At 41.3% G+C, this 24,962-nt stretch overlaps 1 protein-coding gene across 1 annotated transcript; it reads left to right on the forward strand.

The window, feature by feature from the left end:
* Positions 1-1,944: 1,944 nt before the first annotated feature.
* On the forward strand, positions 1,945-23,476 carry T265_07908 (hypothetical protein; the record flags this gene model as incomplete). Its single annotated transcript, XM_009173568.1, has 2 exons — positions 1,945-2,169; positions 23,441-23,476. The coding sequence occupies 2 exons, from the start codon at positions 1,945-1,947 to the stop codon at positions 23,474-23,476; spliced, it is 261 nt and encodes an 86-aa protein (XP_009171832.1).
* Positions 23,477-24,962: the final 1,486 nt, after the last annotated feature.

Genomic DNA, 24,962 nt, shown 5'->3' on the forward strand with positions numbered 1-24,962 from the left:
GAGATTGGTCTGAGTCATCATTTCCGGCACGCATACCAAACCCAGCATAATGCAGATAAGTTTGGCCGAGTGAAGTATTCTGGGGCCTGCTGGTCCCAATAAGTGTCACAATTGCTTTTGCGCCTGACTAACAACTATCCATCTCGCACGATGTTGGCGATAGTGGAGCAGTGTTTCCCGTTTGGTCAGCTTTAAGCACCAAAACCAGGTTACGGGTGCTAGACTGTCAAGCAGAATCGGACGAATCATCATCTGGTAGCCCTGTCCAAACTATTGGTCAAATAACTGCCTGCTCGTAAGATGGAGATAGCTAAATTGTCTGGTTTAAACGAACCGTGGATTGCACCGTGTCACTCTTGGAATCCCATGCTGACAGTTCGTTTGCTAGGGTTGACCTTCTTGCATTTGCCCGAGAGTTGCACTCTGGCATCATGACAGTGGAGCAAGCCCTGTCGCTTCTGGACCTCCACACCCCCAAAATAATTCCGCACGCATGACAAGCTATATTGGGCCGTCATCAGTTAGTGGTGCCGATCAAGCGAAAGGAGTTCCGCCGATCCAACTACGCCGCCATTCTGACCACATACCACCAAAGGGTCTGCCATGCTCGATAGGTTATGAAAGGACTTATGCAAAGGTAAGTGCGGTCTACCTCTAGATGCCGAGCAGTATTGGAAACATGTGTTATCAGCTATTAAAACATGTAAATAGCCGTCTTAGTTGCGTAGTAGTACCATCTGATCGGAGCTTATTGGAGCCGAGTACAGGAGAGCAAGCCGGCTTTACGACTCTTTTGATGGGCAATTCATCCCCAGGCCTGGACAAGCTCACGACCAGGATGCCCCGCCGGTTCAATACAAAGGCGCTCTTTGGGTATTTCAACTTACTCCTTCTACTTGAGGGTTGTCCCCACATGCGTTTCGTGCCGTAATATCCTAGTTTCCAAGGTCCCGAATCCGACTTAACCGGATCAACTGAGACCTATCTCCGTGTCATCCTTTCTTGTCTGGCGCTTTCATAAGGTGCTTGCTGATCACTGGAGCAGTAGATTGCAACCGCAATCACACCAGTTTGTATTTCTACGGTTGATTAAAAGCTACATTTTTGTAACATGCCCTGCTTCGCTACTCTTCAGAGACGGCTTCTTGCCTCAGCTTGGCATTTGTTGATATATCAAAAGCGTCTGATTCGGTTTTGCGTGACACCATCCGCAGATCTACCGAGGCGTTTGGAGCACCGTCACCTCTAGTTCGATACATCGCAAAGTGCAATGAGAATGCTTTAGCAGTTTTCCCCAGCTCCGAGGTTCACTGCCACAGAGGTGCGAGGCAAGGTGATCCATTCTTCCCATTATTATTCATTGTGGCAATGGATGATGTTCTTGGATGGTCGATGCCGCAACCGGGACATCAGTTCCATGACACCCTAGTAGCTACCTTTGCTGACGATTGGGTCGTGCGTGCATAGTCAAGCTTGCCTTAAAATGAGACCTGAAGCTGTTACTATCGAGTTGGGAATAGTTGGTATGAAAAGAAATGCCCGAAAGACGAAAACGCTGTTAATTTGTAGGGACCGGAAACATCGGGCGAAAGCGGTCTCAGTTGAGCCATTTTGCTTCGCCGAGGAACTCATCACTCCTCTGGGTCCGACAGACACCGCAACGTACTTGATCATTCCCTTTACTTTCCAGGGGGAAGATGTCCTCAACCACCGACGGCGGCCGGTCAAATTGCTCGATGAGGTGACGCGTGGTCTGTTAACGTCGTATAAAAATGGAGATCCGGAAGAAACATCTGATACCATCTGATCAATCGTGGTCGGCCAGGTCCACCAAAACACTCCTAAAAGCCTGAACAATTGAACCGCTTGATTTGTTTGTCGCTGGCTTCGTCTACCGAAGCACATTCCAATCGGTAAACAACGTGAGGACTTGGTATCTCAAATATGAGTGCAGCAATCAAGAGGTACCGGAGAGCGCACATAAAAGATCACTTTTCTCTACGGTGCCGAGTACTACGCAATGAGGTCAACGATTCCGCATATGGCGAGATTGTTCGGGATCTCAGTCTTCTGATCCGAGTCTATGGTGCATGTGTAAGCACCAAGGACGAGCTGATGGCTGCTTGGGGTAAAAGTCCGCACAACAGCGTTGTCGGTGGCGGTTTACCAGTGATTGTCGCTTAGCATCATTCTGATCGATGGCTTGTGTTTGCAGAACGAATGTGGTATCCAGCTCCGATGCATGCTGCAATGTTCGGTACGAGATTTAGAAGCGCTCGGCATGGATATGGTTGTCAAATTTTCTTCTGTCGTAAAAGCTGTGACCAACCGGAAAGTTTGGTGCATATTTTGCAGGACTGCTGGATCATGCATGACGCTAAATGTGCTCGTCATATCGGGTTGCAAGGGAACCCGCAAAAAGTCTCCGTCGCCTGAGGTCCACCATCTTTGAGGAGTTGAAAGAACCTACTTTGAGTTCCTTCATCAAGTCTCACCGAATCGCGGCTCTGGAGCTACGAACAAGCGTGATAGACGTCAGCATACTCTTGAATGTGCGCGGAGTGACTGTGTGAAATGAGAAAGACCAGAAGTGTGAAGTTGATCAATATTCCATCGCTCTATTCTCAGCCGTACATGCAATTGTCTGTGGTGTCGACATTTTGGTCCACCAAACGATGATCATCTCTTATGGAGGGATCTGCTTTCCTCAATCCGCCAAGGCAGTTATTGGACTGGGACTTGCTAAGATCACAGTCAGCGACTTGTGTTTGCTCGTCATTGTGGGCTCTTTGCGCACTTACTTACTAGTTGCGTGATACGTGACGTTGAGTGTAAATTCTTGTCATTACATCTCATACCAGACTTAGTATGACAGATATTTGTGCCTGATGCGCCAGCCTTGACTGTGCTAGCTCTTGCCGCGCTTGGGAGACCATTCAGCATTGTTTGTCCTTCCTTCGGCTGTTGGTATTTACACGCGCGTTTCCATACTAAAATTCCTACATGCGTTGAGCTTCATCTTGTCTGACTGGAACTGTTAGTGGCATGACTTCGAAAGAGACGTTTCTCCCTTTTATCTCATTTTCACCTGTAAGCATTTCACTTTCATCGCTTGCATTCACTTTTCATGTCAGTGACAACGCCCCTCAAAAATAAATGATAGAAGATAGTTGTCCGGCGAACAGCCTGTGATCACTGTTTTTGTCGGTAACCCTCAAGGTAGATAGAATCAAACCCTCAGACTTTGGAACAATCATCTCAGAATAACACCGAACTGAGTGGTTTCACATCTCGTTCACTTTACAACTTCAACTAAATTAAGCCGGATTTGCTTCAGTCGAACACTGATACCATTCAATATTAGTCTTTTGCTGTATTGTAGCTGGAATGTCTGTATCAAGTGACACTCATCCGGGTGGAGAAAATCAGCAAAAATTACTGATTTGCACGGTTCTAGTTGATTATCACTGATGCTGAGGTGTGAGTAAATAAAATGTAATTGCGAAATACATTGAAGGCTGGTAGACAACCGTTAAGTGAATTTGTGTGAACGCTCCATCTCAAGTAAAATCACGGTATACAAACATCTAGACTGCAAATCGAACAGTCAAATATGAAATAAGTTAGCAAGGCTGCTGGAAGCATTACAGTGGGTCGAAGTCAGTGGGCTATCTGGCCCGTTTGTTTGCTGAGGCTTGATGGGTTGGGTAAGGTATAACTAGTGTCAAGAATAAATACAGTAGTTGTCCCGGTTGCTTACAATACTCTTGGGAACACCGCCTTAGGTTGCTCAGTGATGGAACTGTTCGGGATAATCTATTTTGCACCATAAGTCACAGAAAATAACGACGGAAGAATCGGGCTTAGAACTAGTGTGAGGAGCTTATCGATTTATAATCTTCTGCGTTTTTCAGATTGGAAGCTATAAAGTCCATATTTCTACGGGGTTTTATGATGATTCCCCCTCTATCTCAGACACTAACTTTTGGGTTAAACAACACCACTTCAGCGGGCAGTGGCATTACTGACGGCAACTTGAATGACCGTAAGGGTTTGCGGTTATAAGCGTGGTTGAAAACACGCAGTTGCGGTCACATATCCTAAGGTCCTTACACGTGTGACAAGCTGAAGTTTATGCTCATACTCGCGCCTTGTATAATTTACTTTTTGGAACGTGACGTATCTTCTAAGGTTTGTATGAGTAATACTCTAATGGTCTCTGGGGAAGAAATTCATAGGTTCCCCTCAACGGGTATCGTGAGGATATAAGCAGTCTGTAAAAAGCGACTGCAGTTTTTAGGCCTTTAACTAACTTCATAGTCGCTGTTTTTTACTACATTAATGAAACATCGTTAAATTAACAAGCACCCGCTCGTAACATGTCCAACAGGTTTCTTCGCACGTACACAATTTTGAATAGTGTTCTTGGGCAATAAACGCGCATGTCATATTAAGTATCAGTTAAATCGCAATTTTTTATGCTCCCGTTTGGGGTGTAAAGCAAAACATCCGTGGTAATACGACATCTTTAATCGTCAAAACTTCAAGACTGAATAAGTTTCAGAAGAAATAAATTGAATACCGTGGACAGGTTTGGGATGATTCTGGTTAACTTAAATTCGTCGAACGAACATTTTTCAGTCTGAATGTAGACCTGAAGTGACTTTCTTAATTGCTCTAGCCCTGCGTATTTCCTTCTGTTGCAGCGCAAATATGGGTATAAGTATCCAAGTCCGAAATGCGGAGCCAAATCTTTGTAGAAAGATCAATGTCATGGTTAACCCTGCTAGACTTATTAGGATAGTCTAAACGTACCGCTCAGATCTTTTTCAGCAAACGGGTTTGCTCTTCATCGTTTTAAAAACGAAGCTGTAGTAGTAGTATGCAGCAATACAAGGAACAAATCAAACAAATTTACAGGTAGTATTCATCCAATACGGCATCAAGGTACAAAGTAGAGTGGATTCTGGACAGGGATATTTCAACCGACATTTGACCGTTTCAGCCTAGTTAGGAGGTACCGAGGTTACATCTGTGAGCTGATGCCTGGAATCGATCTTCATCTCTTACAGTACAAGATCCACCATGCTTACAGGTGAAACTGAGAGTTCCTGATGACACCATGTTAGCTGCATTTCGTTTCGATGACAATTTTAGCCTTGGCCATGATACACTGTTCTTTATTGCATCAGGATACTAAATCAAAAGAGGAAAAAATGCATGGCTGGAACACGCTTTCAAATCTGTTTTTGTAATACGTTTCCCTCAAAGAACTAACCGGAAGCGGAAAACACTTCCGGACAGTGTGACAAGTGGTGACATTCTAATAGATCTTTCACAGCTGCACCCACCCTATACAACTTAATTCCGTTGTCTCTGTCTACTTATGGCCAACTGAAGACCACTCAGAACTACACCAATAAGTACTGGTTTCCTGGAAATTAAGCACAAATATCAACATTAGTCTGATTAGAATCAAGCAAGCATTACGGCAAAATAGAACATTGCATCCAACGCGCCCCTTCCTGTGTATGCAGCACAAAGGATCACATTCCAGACATCATCATTCTCCTTTCGATTTGGGAGAGTTTTTTGTTGAAATCATATATTTAATAACTAGGACAAAGCTAGGTCAGCCTGATCTCCACAAAAATGCTGGGAATATCCTCCAAAATGCTCGACCCAATCCATAAAATTGATAGCAATAACAAGAAACAAAACAGCAATGTGGGATTAATTGACAAGTCGCTACCAGTGCTCTACAAGTATCGGGAAGAACCCGAAAAATGAGATGAGAGGTTTGTCCTATTCATTAACTCCCCCAGAAGAGCAAGTGCCACTTTGTTTTTGTCAAAATTTGCTTATATTTATTTTCGCTAAGGTTCCCGAGCAAATCGCACGGGAGTTATCATAAGGATATTTTCCTTTAACTGGGAGATGTCAAACGTCTCTCGGGAGAAGGGACATTAAACCACATGAAATTACATTAGCATGCTTTACTAAGATTTCGGTACAAAATCGGAGTGCTGCACCACCAGGCGTTCCTTGATTCACATAGGCCTGAATTTGATTTCAGCTGCCTCAAGGTTCCCGCGCGTTTATCAAAAGGAATTTTCCTTGTGAGATTTTGGGATATCTCAATATTAAACAGAAATAAACATTTAGCATCAGTGGCTGACCGAACCAAGCTGTGCAACCGACTGGAAGTTAAAGGTGGCAATTGTACAACACCTGCAAAGATTGTAATATGAAACAACAATAAAAAGCCACTGAGTGTAGTCGCTGAATTTTTTCTGCATGTTACTGATTTCTGTGAGTTTTAATCATTCTGTGGTATTAAAATGATAAATTTAGCCGCCATATTTTTGGCGCGCTCCAGAATCTGGATTGCTTATGCTCACTCATACTTGTCTTTTAGTCCTTGGTGTAAGATGAAACCATCACAAATCAAATGGCAAGTTCGCATCAGATTTCTGGGAGCCCGAAATTGAAAATGGACTACCAGGGTGGTATTGTGTGCAACACGCTCTAAACAATCATACAAATGTTGGCATAAATCACACCACGGACGTGAATGTTCACGATGGGCATCATGTAATTCCGGGCTCAAACAATAAAAGATTCCACATAATAGCGGCTTAATAGTTGTGTCCAACTACTGCGCTAATGAAACACTTGCGTTTTTAAATTGAGTAAAAATAAAACATCCACGAAATATTTGGAATTTTTCAATAAACGTAGTAGTGAGATCCTGTATCTGACTGCTAACTTATTCTGAAACATCAACTCATTCCTGCTAGTAGGATTCCAATTGAGAAAACAGTTATTGGCTTCTTTGGATTTTCCTATCGGCTGTTGCTATTTGGTGGACTAACTGTCGTTAAATATAAGTCAGAGGTAAACGTGCGCCATATCAAGCAGGAAATAATTATGCCATGGACTAGCAACACTTTCTCGAAGTCAAGCACCGGGTACACATCTATGGGTCGTTTGGTAAGATTTATACTGCCATCAGTTTCATACATCCCGAGGTAGTTTCTAAATGAATCCTAGCTTGCGTAGATAACTATGAAATATGTATGGCACCGATAAGATGCAGTGAAACACCCAGGTTAGATGCTGACGCTAATCCACTCACCATGGGTTGATCGGCTAAAATAATTGCATCAGGTATCCCCATGCCTATTCACCCAGTTGAGTATTGTGCCCAATTCCTCACTTTAAGACTGATCGGGCGCCATCCTTGTGTACCCTACATGTTGAGGCTGCTTTTTTCCGAGAATCGCATTTTATGTAAAATCGGGCCACAATGTGAAGACCACCAGATTCACTGTGTTTACCTCTACAGACCAAACCACCTCAAAACGATTTTGAAGAATAAGGATATATGTTTTCTGTTGTTTTCCTGCGAGGTATTTAATGTCCAAGATCATGTTTGATCTAGAAAGAATATGGAAAAAATCGGGATATTTCAACCACTTTCCAGCATATTATTCCAGCAACACAAACAGTTTTTTGTCGAATTCATGGGTAGGCTGTGATGGCTATCTGTCGCTCTAGTTAGCGCTCCCCGAATTCGACCGATCACACATCTGGTTATCATGTCCGCGGTGGATCCGAGAAAAAATACAGGGACAATATGCTATGTAAAATCAGGCCTGCGTGCTAAAATTTCCCTGTTTCTGATATAGAATACAGCTATTTTTTCTTTTGCTACAGAAATCTCATTTTCCGTGAAATTTTGCGGAAGAAAACGGTTCTCTCGTGATGGAGGTGGACTGCCTTACGCTGCACTAAGAAATAAATTAAATAAACACGTGAAACCAGAGTGGCTTTTTTGCATTTCTAAGTACAGATAAATGACAAAAGACTATTTAAATTTGCCTGACAGAAGATAATATTTTCTGGATCACACAAGCAGATTTTCTAGACAGGAATTCCAGTGGGGTTGGATTGCTAGATAACAAACCTAGTAGGCGGTGCAGCGCTGATTTATCAAGACATTATTTGTTTTTTCTAAGCCATCAGGCGATAGACTTTTGTTTGCACTGGGAGATAAATCAACAGTTATGCACATAAGCAACCGACCAGTAACACTGCCCAAACGAACCCCGTCTTGATCAATTTTGTTGCAATGAGCACATAAGTATTGTAATAAACTGAACCTATGTGAATATGCCACTCAAAAGTATTTGAAGTAGGTTATGAATTTCCAGTACTTCGCAATGAAATGTGATGAATTTGATTATGATAGAGGTCGTTTTAAGATTTGATAGGAATAAAAATTCCTTTAAAATACCGATAACAGCGAAAAATGCTATGGGCACCTTCAAGAGGTTTTCAACGTCTTGAAAATCAAATCGGATTTGAAAAGGTCTAGAAGGCAGTTAGTTAATCCTGTTAGTGCTGGATTATATTTACAATCTGACACAATAGCTTTATTAGACTAGGTGACTAAGCTAGATTATTTGGACGCACATAAGAGCAGCCGGGTTTATTGGCGAGCCAAATCAACTTTGGGTGTTGACTACAGTTCCCTGTTAGTTACTGTGCGTATGACTGATTGCTGAAGAAGGCCATGATAGAGTTGAACTGAAATTATCCAACATTCTCCGGTTCGCTTAATGTGAAGATTACCCTTTTTCTGACTATTATTCTTTTTACAGTGGAACTCACAGCAATTGCTACCTCTTCAGCCATCATGCAATACGATATAAATAATTTCCTTCTTAAAATCCCCGTATCTGGTTTACGCCTTGTATCTACGCACGCATCGGTATCAATCATTTTGTTACGGAGTCCTTCTTTTCGTCCACTTTTTTTTATGGATTTGATATTGTCTCCAGTAAATACTAATTCCGACATGCAGCTACTCGACGCCGAAATTGGTCCGAGTATACAAACTTTTGAGACATTTGATCACAAAAGTGTCTTGCCATATAATGCCCGAAACCTCACAATAAGTAGTTATAATTAATCAAAGCCTCCCGATCGAGACCGTCCATCTAACTCATGATAGAGATGGAAAATATTGAAGACCTCGTTGTTAGCGGTTGCTACTTTTGAGGCCCATCTGTAACCAAAATAAAATTAACAGGATGTAGACATGAATTTACGCCCCTAGCTATTTCATCTGCTGACAGCTAAGTCTACTGATGCAGCAAGTAACAGCCATTTGATTATTTTTCAGGCGTCCTTCCTAGGCTGCCTGTGTGCATCGTTAGCATTTACTTACAATAGCCGTGTACACCCTACAATGGAATATACTTTATTCGTAAGTATTTCTCGTTTCCGATCGGTTGAAATACGTGTGAGCACTTGTGCCCTGAAAACAAGTTATGGAACTGCCTAGAATTGCAGCTGATGAGGATTACGGAGCTCGAATTTTTTGTATCAGAGTCTAAGCGATACTTTGAAAACGTTCCTTGATGCCCACATAATTCAAAAACCGATGGTAACAAATTAAGTCCCAGGTCACATGTAATCCAGGCGGATGAAGCTACACACGGTCGTATAGGTAATTAAGAAATTGGAAAAGTCAACATTTTACCCACCCACGTGGGCAGTTTGTCGAGTCTTTGCTTGGTGAAATTTGTAAGTCAGCATCTCCATCCCTTTTATTGCCTAAACCATGCGGGGTAATTATTCACAATCCTGCATTATCAGACAGAAGCAAGCATTCCAACTGACCCAGTTTCACTCTGTGTATTCATTTTGCTTCTTACTTGGAAACCTGCTTGAACTATGACTAGTGAGGCTGTCTGAGCTGTACTGCAGCTTTGCTTCTGCTGAACTTGTTCATTTTGTGAGCCTTAGAACCCTATAATCGAGATGGCAACTGTGTTATATGTGTACGCTTAAAACATTCAAGACCGTCTGTTCGGATAACCAAAGTGTCAGCCCTTAAAAGGCGAATAGTCTTTCTCAAAGGGTTAATAACTGGCAGCACAATAGTCAAACAAAAAACTTAAAAGCTTCACTGGGAAACGAAACACATGAACTGAAAACGAAGCCGTCATACAAGCTGTTGGTAAAGTGCGATAGATAGGTTCGCAATGTGTTCGCACGACTAATGAAAATCTTTCAACAATCTCGTTGAACGTGAGAATTTTTCCGCAAATTAATGACACTGGAATATTAGTTCAGTTGAAGTCCAATGAAACAAAATCTAAATCCATCCCCTGAGGTAAACGTAACCCAATTGGGATTCCGGCTCTACGAATATAGATGCGCTAGCCAAGAGCATAAACGTCAGGAGAATCCTCCCGATGGAGAAGCCAAGCTCTAGTCCGCCACCAAAAGTGTGGAACTTACATCGGTGCAATGCACTATGTGGAAAACTACAGGCGACTTGAAGGTCGCATTAGCTCTTGTTTTAGTGTGATAGACAAAGTGAACGCAAAATCAAAAGCTAGGATTGTGTTTGCCACTTGCGTCACTCGCGGGGTGAAAAATTCATCCCAGTTTGTCAAAAACGATGCGAGACGTGGCAATTTCCGGTGGTGGCCCTGGGTTGTCCCAGAGTGTGGCCGAAATCTTTCGAAAGGGGCGAATTCCAACTGACATGATCCGGAAAGGGATGTTCGGTGAAGTAGCGGTTGCTTCCTTCGAAGACTGCAGCAAGCAACGTAGCCTAAATTGTCCAAACCATGTGCCACTTCTACCAGACGTTATCCCCTGCCGACGCGAGACCTGTTTTTTGCCACCCAGTTCGGGGTGGCAGTAACCTATGGGTGGACAAAATTTTACGTGACGGCAGGGACTGAAATATCTTGTGAAAATTTTGTGTACTGTTACTCCATCGCCCCCAGGATGGGCCTACATAAACTTCCATCCGTCTGTCTGGGGACACTGAACGATAGGGCGTCCAAATAATGTCAGTGGCGTCTTTGCTGCCAGTTTGTATCCAGCTTGTTTGGCGGAATTCAGGAGATGAGGACATGTCGGAGGTGTGTCTGAGTTACCCTCGTTTTTCCGACTCTTTCTCTATTTGATTGCAAGGCACTATTCAGATATGTTAACACAATTTCAACATAGTCTATTCACTTTATACTGTGTTGCTTTCAATGATGGTGGCGGCGATTTTCGAGTGCTGAGGTTAGCAGTTTTCTGGCCACTATTTTCTAATATTTCGACTGAAAAGTTCCACTAAAACGATTCCACATAAAAGTGTTCCGCGACGGTTTAAGTAATTTTATTTAGGCATTTCACTCAAACGGTTTTATGGTAACCTTTGATACCAAGAGTAAGAAGAACTGGTTAAAGCAGAATCATTGCTGAACTGGATGTCAGTTTGTTCCCTTTTCCTCCCTTGTTTGGTCAGAAGTAACTATGCAGACTATCGAATCAAGGCTTTATTTGAGGGAGATAGTTACATACTTAGATTAGAAAAAGCTCACCAACACAATATACCTACCTATTAAAAGAAGACACACAGAAAATGAAAGCTTTTGGTGACATCTGATTTACAATGCCATTCGGACATATCTGTATAAGTTACAAAGTGTTCACTTCATAACCAAACACTAATTTTGGGTTAAATGTATGACATACTCGCTGTTTGCTATCGTGTGCTGGTTCGTGGCAATAATAATGAACCATACAACACTCGTTTTTATAAAAATCCCGAAAATTATCTGATATTCCAATGCACCGGGTTCTGTAAGAAAAAGTGAACCAATCATATTAGCTTCATGCCTAATTAGGCTATTTTTCCACGGGGTTGACATAAGTTCCATAAGAGCCGAAATGCATTTTAGAAGTGTGTTGTACAAGCAGAGCTTTTCTGACTGGTTTTAAGCTTATCTGTCTTGCTGCATCACATTCTGGAAGTTGCATCTGACACGAATAATCCTGCCTTAGATGACAGGTATCGGTTAACGCCTATTTTTTTCTAGGCACCATGTTTTGCCGAAGAGCATGCAGTACGAATCACGTCCATCACTTGACGGTACCATCGACGGCTGTTTGCGTTTTCCACTAGTCTGGTCTGTCTGGGAAGGTGATTTGTTTGGTAAAGGGTGGCCTTACAACACGTTTATCATCAATATTGAATTTGTGACAAGGCGAGACTTAATTGTACAATAAGCAGCAAAATGTGACGGAAAAGAAAGAGGATCACTGGAATTCTTCACATGGTAGTGGCCCAGAAAAAATCGAGTGCAGGGCTGAAAGACACATTTTTGGGAGGAAGAAGAATAAATCTACGAGGTCACTGAACTTCATTCTATAAGCCAGTACTGGTGTAGTCACCCAATAACTTGTCGTGCGATGTACATTCCGAGACTGAAGAATGGAGCTTCTATAACATGTCCAAGTGTTTGTGAGCCGCTTCTCGTTTTCAGTCATAGACTACCTCCACTTGTAATGCGATCACCTAACTGAAAATCCTAAAATCTTTTCTCGCCGGAAGAGAAATTATAAACAACCACTTTTGACTACTTTCACTACAATAGTTAATTTGTTCGCTTTGATAAATACTTCATGATGGGAGCTCGTATGCGTAAACATATGCGAGGAATTCTATCAGTTTGGACTTGTTGATTGCACAAAAAGACTGCAAACAAGGTATGTTTCCCGTACCAAATTTTGTACAATGATAGAACATAATACTTGCCAGTATTTGGTTAAAAAATATCGTATGTGTGAATGATGGGATGATGGACCATAGAGTTAGATTAGGCTAAAAATAATTGACTTTGATGACGTCACACAGCATAATCACCGGCTATTCAAAGTGAGAATAGCGCGGTTGCATGTAGTTCCTGGTGACAAACTGTTGGATAAGGTATCCTGACTACAGTCACTAATGCTACTTTCATTGTATTTATCCTGAACGTCTAATTCATGCTCAATAGAACACGCGAAATGGTTGAGCTGCGTTGATTGGTGGTTGCTGGAAGGTATCGGATATGTGAGACTAAACTGCACAGCTCATGTGCTGAGTCTTTCCGGTTCTATTGCAGGACACAAGACGTCAAGCCTTTCTCTTGGGCGAACGCCACATTGTCTGGTCCATATGGGTTTCAGAGCACCCAGGAGCAATGAATGTGTTGCAGACTGGGTAAAGTAAACTAACAGCATGATATTTCATCTTGCGTTTGAGCCCATGGATGCTGGACACCAATTTGAGCTGAATTACCGTGGACGGGCTATCTGGCAGTGTGACATTTTCGGAAAGCCTGGCTCTCATAAAGAGCAACTGTAGATGGATAGGAACTGGGAGCCCTCTGGGCCCAGAAAGCGGTTTGTTTTCTTTTACGATAGCAATGACCTCAAATTTGTCTACCTGTAAACCAATGTTGTCACAATATCCGTTGCAGTGCAACTGTCCATTTCTGTATTCAAGTTCACCCAAAGTAAAGGAAAACAATACGTCTCGTAAACTCACCCGTGCACTGAGTATCAACTTTGCAGATTTTTGCGGTCTGAAATAAAATCTGTCATACTGTCACAATCAGACACCAAGGATATCATCAACACAACAATAATGGGAATTGTTTAACTGTATAATATATTCTAGGCACTCTGAGAGACAACTTTTTTTAACTTCAATGAATCAAAAGGCGGAGATAATCGGACTTCACCTCTTCAGCTGTATATTGTATATTGTTTGTGTGCTTTGATAATGCATATTCAAGTCGTCCAGGAAAAAGTGAGCAAAATAATGTGGGAAGCTTCTTACAGTGAATAAGATGGCCAACAACTTGGAACAGGAGCACTTTAATCAAAACAGTCTCAACTTTTGTGGGGCAAATTATCTTCAGCCGACCATGATAAATTCAGCTACGAATGAGAACAAGACGGAAAGAAAGTGCTATCAATAGCACGCCTAATAATAAGTCCATTCATAAAGACATTTTGGTGTTCCGCAATCAGATATGAGCAAGCATGTTTTTAAAAATCACTCTTTCGCATCCACTTACAAGGTAGTTAGACCACATAAACTACGCGATTTTTTTCGACACCGATTGCCTGTGAAGTTTTATATAGGGGTAAATTTCCAAATCAGTACTGGGCATAAATCTCTCCCCAGTAAATGTAAAACACGCTTATATTTGTTTCAGTCTATGTGTTATGTATTCGGTGCCGTGTACTTTTAGCTTCCAAGCAGCGAGTGAAAACTTTAAGAACCAAGCTTTGGAACGCTTTTGTTCTAAACTATGATGTGACAATTCACTAACGAAAGCCCTCAATACGCTCGATACGCTCAGATATGTCGAAGAAAACGTCTTGGAAGAAGAGACTGTCACAATAGAAGATAAGTCGCCACTGATTTCACTATCCTCGATTTTCCCAAATTTATATTAACCACCATGTTGTTCGCAAGACCTGGGACGAGAAGTTTTACCGACAAAAATACGCAAGTTCCTATCATTGTACAGCAGATGGAAAAGAAAGACACTGCTTCACAAGCCTATTTGGAAACGAACACATTCTCCAAGTCTGGCGAGAAACTTCGATTTCGTTCAGAACGATTCACAGTTTTGTTGCTCGCAACTATTCACAACTTTCACGACAAGATATTTTTTTACTTTCCATACGTTTAGGGATTACTTTTGGCAAAAGGTAGGCAAGATGTGACAAACAACCGAATCTTCAAATTAGGTTATGATTACAATGCCCACATTAAATTTGCGATGTTCGATGTACTCCCACCACAGTGTGGGCAAGAACTACACGTTAGGGCAGAGATGATGTAGGACAGAAATATGCCTCTAAATTGGGGCTATTCACTAACCTATAGAGTTAGCAAAATTACAAATGCATTTAAGGAGCAAGGCAGACTTACCCAGCTTTAAAATATTCAAAACATGAGCTGCAATAATCATTCCTGCACCCACCTCTGTCTAGTATTTTACTAATCATGACTTCTCGTTTAATAGTGGCTCAAAAGATTTCAGGCAACCATATCTGACGGGAAATTTTGTGGGGTATTCGAGTGGAGGCAGGGGGCTAGGGGCAGGGGGTGAAGAACAAACAGTCAAGTGGTAATATTCAATACAAACGTTTTACTAACCATTGGTGTGTGGTTTTCGCCAATGGTTCGGCAATGCCAAACGCTAAATGTAGTGTGAAGCCAACCTATGCTGAAAAATCACCCTTATTGCAAGCAATCAATAGATAGCATCTCATTAAATTCCGAGAAGTTTCGAATTCATGACTTCTCGGCTAGTATTTTTCACACTTAAAGTTTCGGCCACAAGCGGCTGTTCATTCATTTAGTAACTGATGCTCAGACCATATAAAACGATGGTGTTTTTCAATTAAGGAAGCAACATCGCGTAACCACCTATATACTGGCTCCTCAAGTGACAAAGTCTCAAGTGGAATTTTCAACTAATGTTCCCGTTGAACTATCACTTATCCGATTACTGCACTATTTAGGTGAATTTTCGGTGACAGTGAATATGCCACCCAGGGCGAAATGCGTTTGTGATAGCGTCAATAGATGGATGAACCATTTCTTCCGTAAAACGTGCCAGTGAGCTAAAACTGAGCGTCGTTCTCTAGTTTGCGTACAATGGAGTCTAAATTATCTTGCTCATTTAACGAACCATCAACCGGAGTTACGTTTGTTCTGGGGGAAGCAGTTGTTTATCGACGCTGTACACAAATGACCCGCTGAAAAAATACAGTTTAGTGTCTCGTGAATGTTGAAATGTTTTTAAGCATTCCTCTTGATAAATATACGTAAACCTAATGCATTAAATAGACAAAGCGAATCAAAACGCGTTCATAAGTAACCTTGCTGAGTGTGTTATGAAAGCAACTTTCCGGGTGCTATTGAGTAATGCCAACGCCTCAGGACTGAACATTTTTGTAAGTGAAGCCCATCTACACAAAAAATCATTTGGTACGTGTGCACATCTTCCACTCTTCTTCAGGTACATTTGCAGTGCGCCTCTTACCGTTATATAGGACAATTCTACACTGAAACCCATCGACAACCGTGAGCAAATACCGGTCCACTGATATCAATAAGCAATTCATCAAAAGGTGTTAAGTAAAGAAATCAAACAGGTAAATGTTTGGCTATTCCAAAGGCTATCAAACCAGATTGCAGTACTTCAGGCCGTGGCGTTTTTGCAGTTTCAGAGATTCGGAACTCAGTAGAACTTCAGTGACAATTACTCACAATTAACTATAAGAAAGTAGCTCCACTTCATTTAGTGAAGGGTTATATAGTGCAATTTTGATTGGAACAGCAATTCTGCAAGTTAAAATACTGTCCAGTTAATACGGTGCTTTTTCACTCCTCTAAGTGTAGATTTGTATTAATCCTTAAGTGATTTCATCTGTTCTTTTTGTTGGTCTGTTCGCTAGGGTTTATGGTTGGATTACAAACGCTTCATCACCAGTCGAGGTGATGTAGTTAGTGCGGATCGAGCGGGTTGATTTGATTGTTCGATTATCTGAGGGGTTGAGTTGATCCACTGAATCTTGCATTGACAAGGCAATTTCGAGTGGTGATGAGGAATTCGCAGTGCAACTGCCAAGCCTGGCGAAAGGACCAGCGAACAATCAGCATACACTAGATCCCCATGTTTTACAGAGTAACCAAATGAATGTTCTATTTATTCTGGGATTTTGATCGTGTTTACAAAGTGTGCTGTCTTTTGCTTTTAAAATCTGTTATTTTACTCTTGAACGATGGTCGTTCGCAGCCCACAGATTGTCTTCCCATATTTTGCTGAACACTTCAAAGAACAACGTCATGAATGAAAAATATGGACAGTATATTTAATCAGGAATGTGCAACTATGATGCATAAGGAAAACAGCTGTAATGTAAAAGTTTTGCAAATCTTCCGATATAACTGCTCTTTAAGCTGCAGAAATCTCTTACCATCCAGAAGGTCTACCTCTCTAGTTTTTCCGCCTCCTTTTTCATTTCGCACCGTATTGTGCGCCGTTGATATGGTACACTAATGTGTATATTAAACGGATGGTTTACAAAGGCCAGATGAATTCTGGATTAATTTTCAGTTTGCGATATTAATCAAATCGTATTCAGGGCGACTGGGTATATTCTCACTTTACCACAAAATGAACTCTTAGTGGAGGGTATCTAGTGGATTAGCTCCGAGTTATGTCTGAATCAAGTTTCCTTTGTCGTTCAGCACACGAAAATAGCTGGTACTTTTCTTCAAAAAAATAATCTGGTGTCCTCAGGAGACAACAATAATAAGTTGGTCATAATGGACTTCCGCAAATTACTCTCCTAAAGGTTACTCAATATTATTGACCCACAGTGACAAAGCTTGCACTTGCAGTGTGGAATTTGACAGTTTGTTGCAAGTTCCTTGGCTTATCCTCCTACATGTGTAACGTTTACGAAGTATTTGTTGTTCCTATTTTTGCTTTCATTAACATCCGGAAGAGAAACTCTATAAGGCCGCTGTAAAAATGTCAATGAGGAAAGAAGCCAGGTTTCTCAAGTCCAAGAACACGTTATTCCGTGGATGCGTTCTTCCACTTTTTTGATCTGCACTTGGGCACACTTGAATAGCGGTCACGTGATGTTGGCCTATGGCACTTGTTTGTCCTCATCACTGTCAAACGGGACATGTGTTGTTTGCTTCCTAGGTTATCAACCCCGTCGTTAGTCAAGTGGATAAATATTTAGCAGCCACAAGTAGCCTTGGTTGAGGCAGCAGTAATTTTTCCTGAGTTTATAATATCAGAACACATTTCGTTCAATGACAGTAAACGCAGTTCTAAACTAGCTATCAAACGACACTTTCTGTGTTTCTTTCTGATAAGTGGCTTGCCAATTAGCTCAAAAAATCCAAGGCTCCAGTTCTTACTTGAGATAGCCGAAAAGTTATGTGTTATTCAGCGTTTCCGAAATGAAGTTACTCTGTGCACATCCTTGTGCCATCAAAAAAGACTTTCCAACAGCTTACTTTCAGAGGGTATTCTCCTAGTTCCTGCGTCACTGGTGGTGGTTAAATCGCACAAAGATGTTCAATAATCTTTAACAAAATTGCACACATCAGGTTTTAGTCAGCGATTTCCATGGTAGTACGCCCTGGAATTTGTAATGGCGGGTGGACCAACAAAATTGGATTTCAAGTTAGGGACATGATTATTTCGAGCTCAGTATTAAGTAGTAATATATGTATGTGAAAATTTGCTTCACTGTATAGATGTAAAATAATTTATTTGGAACCCAAAAATATTTTACCACATCGAACTAATCATACAAGTGCCCAAAAAACCCACACACTCTCAGCTTTATCACCAAAAGCCTCTCGAGGAAATGAGCAAAATTAAAGTTCACAGTCATGCTTAAGTTGCAAAAAAACAAGCAAAGTAGCAAGCAAATTCAGATCCACAGTTCCAACTGCTCGCTGATATCCGCCAGGCTTTTGATAATGTTTCATGTCACGATTAAACAATAAGTCGGAAATTCCGAATTGAGAAACTCCTGCCTCCCCTCATTAGCTGCCAACGTAAAGGTGGCGATTGCATTCATCCCTCTCAGATTCGCTTCATTAGGATTACAACTTCGATTTTCTGCATCTTATCATTGCTGATTCTGACTTAGGCTTTACAGCAAACAGAAAATTTCCCCAAATTCCACAGTTAAAATGAATTTCCTAAATGGACCGACCCAATTCTACTAAGATAAAACATTATGTGGCATCTACTTTGACGTGAACGTCTCCGTCGGGGGAAGGCGTGGAAAATAATCACATTATTAGACGACTCCAGAACTGAGCGTGCCAATTTTTCGTACCGTTCCAGCTTTTTGTCCACAATGATATTACGAGCTAAGCTGGATTGAACTCAGAATCTGTGCGTACTCTTTTCAGCAAATAAGCGGGAGACAACCTTACGTTTATTACAGGAATTTCATCAGCGCATGCCCTGGGAACAGTCGAAACCTCGGTGGACTTATAATAAAATACGGACAGATAAGTGTCAAAGATAAATCAAGTACCGCATTAATAAGCAAACTTCAATTACTTTCTTTTCATTTCCATGTTTTTATTTGCAAATTAATTATGGATTTACGAGTAGCATGTCAAACTGCCCGGTCAAAATGCAACAATGTTTTCTCCAGACACCCCCTACACCAGTCTTAACTTGTTTAGAGGCCGGTTGCGATCTTTTCTAGAACGTGGATCCCACGTGCTATAATGCAGCTACTGACTGCAGCAGATGTTACTATAATCCCTTACGGAAGCCTTGTTTCATCCACTTCGAGGAATCATATCTTTTACAGTTTAAGGTAGGTCTTACATCCTTGGAGCATCACATTTCACGAATCGGAATCAGCCCTCGAATTTCACGCCTTGCAAGGCATTTCCTTGCCACCGGCACATCAGGATTGCGACATGTCCGAACACTGAGCTTACTTTACTGAGATTCTAACATTTAGGCTTGATAGTTATAAATGGCAAATCAGGTTGTCCTCAGTGGAAGATGATTATATTTCAGGAATGCTGCCAAGGGAGTGCATGAACTAAAAAGGTTAGGTCCATGGCAACTTCATTCAAAAAAGCCGAGCCAGCCCAAAAGGGTTCTGGATATAGATTGTCCAGATACATTGTTCCGTACGGAATAATTTCTGCGAGGCGAAATTCAAAGCTTTAGGTAAGGGAGGAAGTATGAGTTAATCGCGGCAATAAAAACGAGTTTCCGAGCCGGAAGCTTTCCAAAGAAGCTAAGAAACGTTTTCACTCCTTGAAGTGTGTGTTGCATCAACCAGTATATGAAGATAATATCTTTGTTATACTAGTATATACTGTCAAGCAGTTTCTTGGTTCTAGTTGCTAGAAATGAGCCTCGTACATACTCCATGAAACACATTCATCACTAAGTTGTTGACATTCCGGTTAGATGAAAAGCACTGATCCAAACTGACTTCCAATAATTCATTCGAATTTTGCCATAATCCCTATCAGTAAAGTATTTTTATGGTCCAATGAGTTTTGTGCTATGCGACCTACCTAACTGGACTCACATATGTCACATCCAGAAGCCAACAGAGCGTATCTACTTTTGGATGAGTTGATTGGAAAAATAACTTTCCCATTTTTCAGACATTTTCACCGATCTCAATAAAACTTGGGCTAAGTTGTGTCAACACTTCTCTTACGCCATTCACTCGCAGAAGTAGAACGTTGAGTTTATAGAAATAAACAGTAGAAATAATGCTTAACCGACCGTGGTTTTTTGATTTCCGCAAGTTGCCTAAACATTACCAGAGTAACCGTATCGCTTGATTTGACTGCTCTGTGCACTCATTGTAGGATGTTTTGACTTGCTCAGCAAAGCTATGCTCATCATTGACAATTTGGTATTTTCGTTGCACATGATGATTCTGAAGGAGTTAACAGAGAGCATCTTATGGCTTGAAATTAACAAGGGTCTGCTTTTTGGTGATGCAGGCCTTTTTGGCTTGACCTCTAACCGGACGGCTTTCCAGACATCATCTGAATTACATGATTTGTAACATGTTCCGCTGCATGTTTCGCTGAGTATCTGTCTGTACTGCCAAAGTAGGTCACTCCGCAAATGCAGAACTATTAGGTTTCATGACAAACTGATGGTTTAGACAGCCTCTGCACGTTTGTGCGGCGGTCCGTGTGAGACCAAGCTGCGTATAAACACGTTCTAAAGTGAATGAGAGATTGTACCTCGTCTGTGCTGGAACAGTCCGCTTCAAATCAGAGAAACTAGTTCATGCCCATCCTGCTGGCTTGATGAAAGATGACTGTTTTCATTTTGTCTGCAAGTGCTCCGGAGAAACATTCTTGAGCAGATTTTTCTTTAAAAAGCCCTTTTATGGCTATTCCATAGGATGGAATTTTTAAAACCCGCGCTAATAAAATGATGGGCTGGAAATAATGTAATGTGAATGTTGGCCTTGCTCCTTGCGATAGTCTGTCTGTAAGTTTATAAGCATGCGTACCAAGAAAAGATAATCTGTCACCTGATTCACACTCGGAAGTGGTATGGAGGTTAGAGTGGCTGGGATTTAGCATGTGTAAGAGGGGTAGTTTTTCATTTTGCAATAATAGGAGTGCTGTCGAAAAATTGAACACTGTATATACTTTCGAATATCATTAGTGGACTTTCATTTATTCATCCTAAAATTTTAACTGAGCGTGTATGGCTTAAAGGATTTCCAGGAGTGACCTACTAGAATTGATTGTATGCATGTTCCTGGAATACTCGATCAAAAGTTTCACAGGCTTTAAGAAACAAACCAAATAAGTGGCATCATTAAATTGAATTTCAGACGTTCTATGATGCTTTTAGAATTTTACTTTTTAATTCCGTGTGCTGTGGAAAGTTTGGATAAAACCACATGTTACGAAAAGTTGTCCCCTTCAACTTATCCTGCGTTCAAGTTTTCTGCATGATGTCAATATCTGATGAAAATCAACCAGGTAAATATACGAAAGTTGGTAAATTACTTTGAATTGTTCGTAAAAATATCTGACTGCCTGTTGTGGATAAAAATGTTTAAACCCTAAACATGTTGACATCCCTCAAACGGCTGAGGGCCTTTTCTAAAAACATGAATAAATCGATCCGTGCTTCTGACTAGGCTTTTATGTTAATCGACAAAACGCCAGTGAAGGGGCTTTTTGGCTCCTTACTTTGTGGAAGTTGCCTTCCGCATATCACACATAGTGGCCTACACTTGAGAACTGATATTCGAACCATATGTTGGATGTGGGGAGGTAGCCGTTTTTGAAGGCTGAACAGATGACATATTCGTCTCTTGCGAGCATCGCTGTTTTCTTTTGTATCTTACGCTGGTGGGGCTGATCAAACGAGACAAATCTTTTTTTAAAGACGGAAAAAAACAGGCAGGGTGCGATAAACCTCTCTTTACGCAGGAGTTCAGCGAGCACATAACAGCTGACACACGCTTTGAACAGTCGGGTCCGATTCTTGTAAAACGGTTAATAGAACCATACAGGAGTCTCGTTTGTGTGAGAAATCGCCAAGAACAGGCCTTTTCGACACATCCTAGCGCACTGAATTTAGGAATCACTTTTTCATTTTGGTGTCGTTATGCAGCAAGAACTTCTGACTAACATTTTGTTCACCTGTGTTGCGATTTTGGGTCACAAAAAATGAATAAGCAAGGCTACTTCAGGAAAATAAATGACGGCGTCTTCGTTTTTTGTAGGCGCCTTTTAGTATGAAAATTTCTAAACATGTTTACCGGGCGCAGTTGCATCACTTAGACACTATGGTCGCATTACCTACTTCCTTGTTACTTAATTCTGAGGTGGCCATCGACGTGGTTTTACTGTCAAAACTAACCTCGCACCTCCCGTAAAATCCATGATTATACAACAAAACATACTAAAAGTTCGGCATGCCATGTATTGCATATATCGCTATTCCATTTGTCGAGTACCCTCAATGGGCATGCTGTGTGAACAAGGCTTCCAGGAATTTTTTTACGTCCATTTCTCTCCAACACTGAATAAACCACACCAAGTGAATTATAGTAGGTTGTCTTGCTTTCATTACGCATTTGATGTGGGTAGAGGCATCTTCGTATTAAGATAAAATGGAGTTTGATCTCCGGTTAATTAATGTGGATAATTGATCGATACCCCACCTAAAATTTAGGAAGTACGTAAAGGAACAACTGAAACAATAGTTTCCACCATGGTTTCATCATCACGTTGCACTATTGGCGTTTTTTACTCTAACCGATTTCACAAGAAATTTAGATGATTAAGAGGATGAATGTTTCTTTGAACCCTTAAGGTCTTGTGGGAAAACATGCATATTTCTCAAGTAAAATGATCCACACTCTGAAGCCCAGATGAAAATGATTCTGTTGGCGGGCTTAAAAATCAAAATAAGAAAAGCATGAGCTCCAGAAGTATTAAAATGTTTGCGGGATTTGTAAAATTTTCGTGCACCACGCCCTTTTTGGAAGGATTTGTTATTTACTCTTAAATAGAGTAGATCGAAAGGAGGTCGAATGAACGTGCTTGCTCGCAGTTAAACAAGATCTCGAACGGCGGCCAAGCATCTATCCTACAAACTGTTTATAAACTCTTTCTACTCAGCTGTCTCTAAGGATTCTTGAAATACTGTGGGCAAGTTTTACCTTTTCAAAGGTACTTTTACTAATTGTCTAATCCGTGTCCACAATTCCGTGTGGAAAAACTAAAATAAAAGCATCTGCATAAGGTAATAGGAATTGAGAAAAGCAAAGGTTATGGAAGCTCCACAACCAGGTATAACTAAATTGTGTGGATTCATTTATTCCATTCAACCATCAAAATCTTATGGGTGCATTCAATTTTAAATTTGGTTTCGTTCGATTAATTTATCAAATGAGAAGTAATTTTTCAATTGTGAACATTGTATCTCCCGACTAATTACATGCGTAGTTAAATTAGTCAAACGCTTCACTTGCGCCTATTTTATGCACAATTTAGCTTCAGATATCACCATCCGTTACGGATGGCCAGACATACTGACCAAAAGTGAATAGCTGTGTTCCGGAAGTGGAATAGCAGTTTTCAACAGAACAGAAAAACAGTTTGTATCATATGATTCGTGGTGCTCTTCGTCCATGATGGCTTTCTTTTTTATATTGAATGCGCTCAGCAGGGAAATCCCATTTGAAAAGTTACCACATAGCTTGATAAAAATAAAAACCCTCGCTTGTCACCACTTTGGCAACAATGCGCATGTTACGGAAAGGGGAATGATTAGTTGAAACTCATAAACTCAAGGGCGGAAGTAGTTCTCTATAGTGAAATTATACTAATATTTTACCGGCCAAATGTCCTGGAGCCTTTCAGTAAATGCACACATTAATGGATAACGTTGATGTTGTCAGCATGCTCACCCAAATCCATTGCCTCTGACATTGTTTAGCTGGAACTAGGCAAAGGGCTGTCAAATACAAGGCAAGGCTTACGCAGGTTTGGTGGCTACTTCCACTTGATGGGCCCCAAGCACGCAAAAACGATAGTGGACTGCCAATGCATCCATTCCTTTGCCTTGAAAACAATTCCACAACCAACTGAAAATTTCAAAAAACAGGCAGGTTTTTCGGCATTTCTGATGTCAAACTGCATCCAAACCTTGTTCAAGATGGCGGAGTCACACTGCAGCACCACAGAACTACGGAAGAAGGAGGAAAACCATCTATTCAGAGTATTCCAGAACAATGGATATCCAAGGAGTTTTTATCAAGAGAACCTTGAAGAAGAAGATATCTCAACAACAGCAACAGCAAGAACAAACCACCAGACGGGTAGTCCTACCTTACATCAAGAATATATCAGAACTCGCAACCGGATTATTGGCTCAAAAAGGAATCCTCGTGGCCCACAATCCGAGCGTTACTCTAAGGAAATTAATCTCTAGACCGAAGGACAACCGGGACAAAATCAAGAGGAACAATGTGATATAACAAATCTACGGCAATGACTGCAACAAATCCTACGTTGGACAAACAGGGAGGAAAGTATGTACACGTATAAAGGAACACAACACGGCTGTCAGGAGGCATGACCCCCTGTCCTTGACATCCATAGACGAGGACCAGGAAAGCCACAACTTCAACCTGGAAAACGCAAAAATTTTGGCATACGGAGACACGCGACACAGAAGAGAATTTCTGGAAGCATGGTACTCTACGACAGGTTCAATAAACCGGTGCATCGAACTGGATCCAATTTACGCACCTCTACGTGCGAGCGATCAACATCGCAACCAAAACACTCAAGGAGGACCGAATATTGGATTCACAAACGAAGAAACAAGGAATTCCTCGGAGTCAAATCAATAAAGGTCACAACCGGGACTCGGAAGGACAAAGGTCACTCCAACATCGACTAGACTACTACGGCGAGGGATGCCAATTTCAATAGTCACGTGGGCGTCGGCGAATGAGGACACGGGATAAAAGAACAACCAATGGAATCACCCGACAGAATAACTAATCGTGCTCAA

This window comes from Opisthorchis viverrini (assembly GCF_000715545.1).
Source record: "Opisthorchis viverrini unplaced genomic scaffold opera_v5_195, whole genome shotgun sequence".
Taxonomy (NCBI): Eukaryota; Metazoa; Platyhelminthes; class Trematoda; order Opisthorchiida; family Opisthorchiidae; genus Opisthorchis; species Opisthorchis viverrini.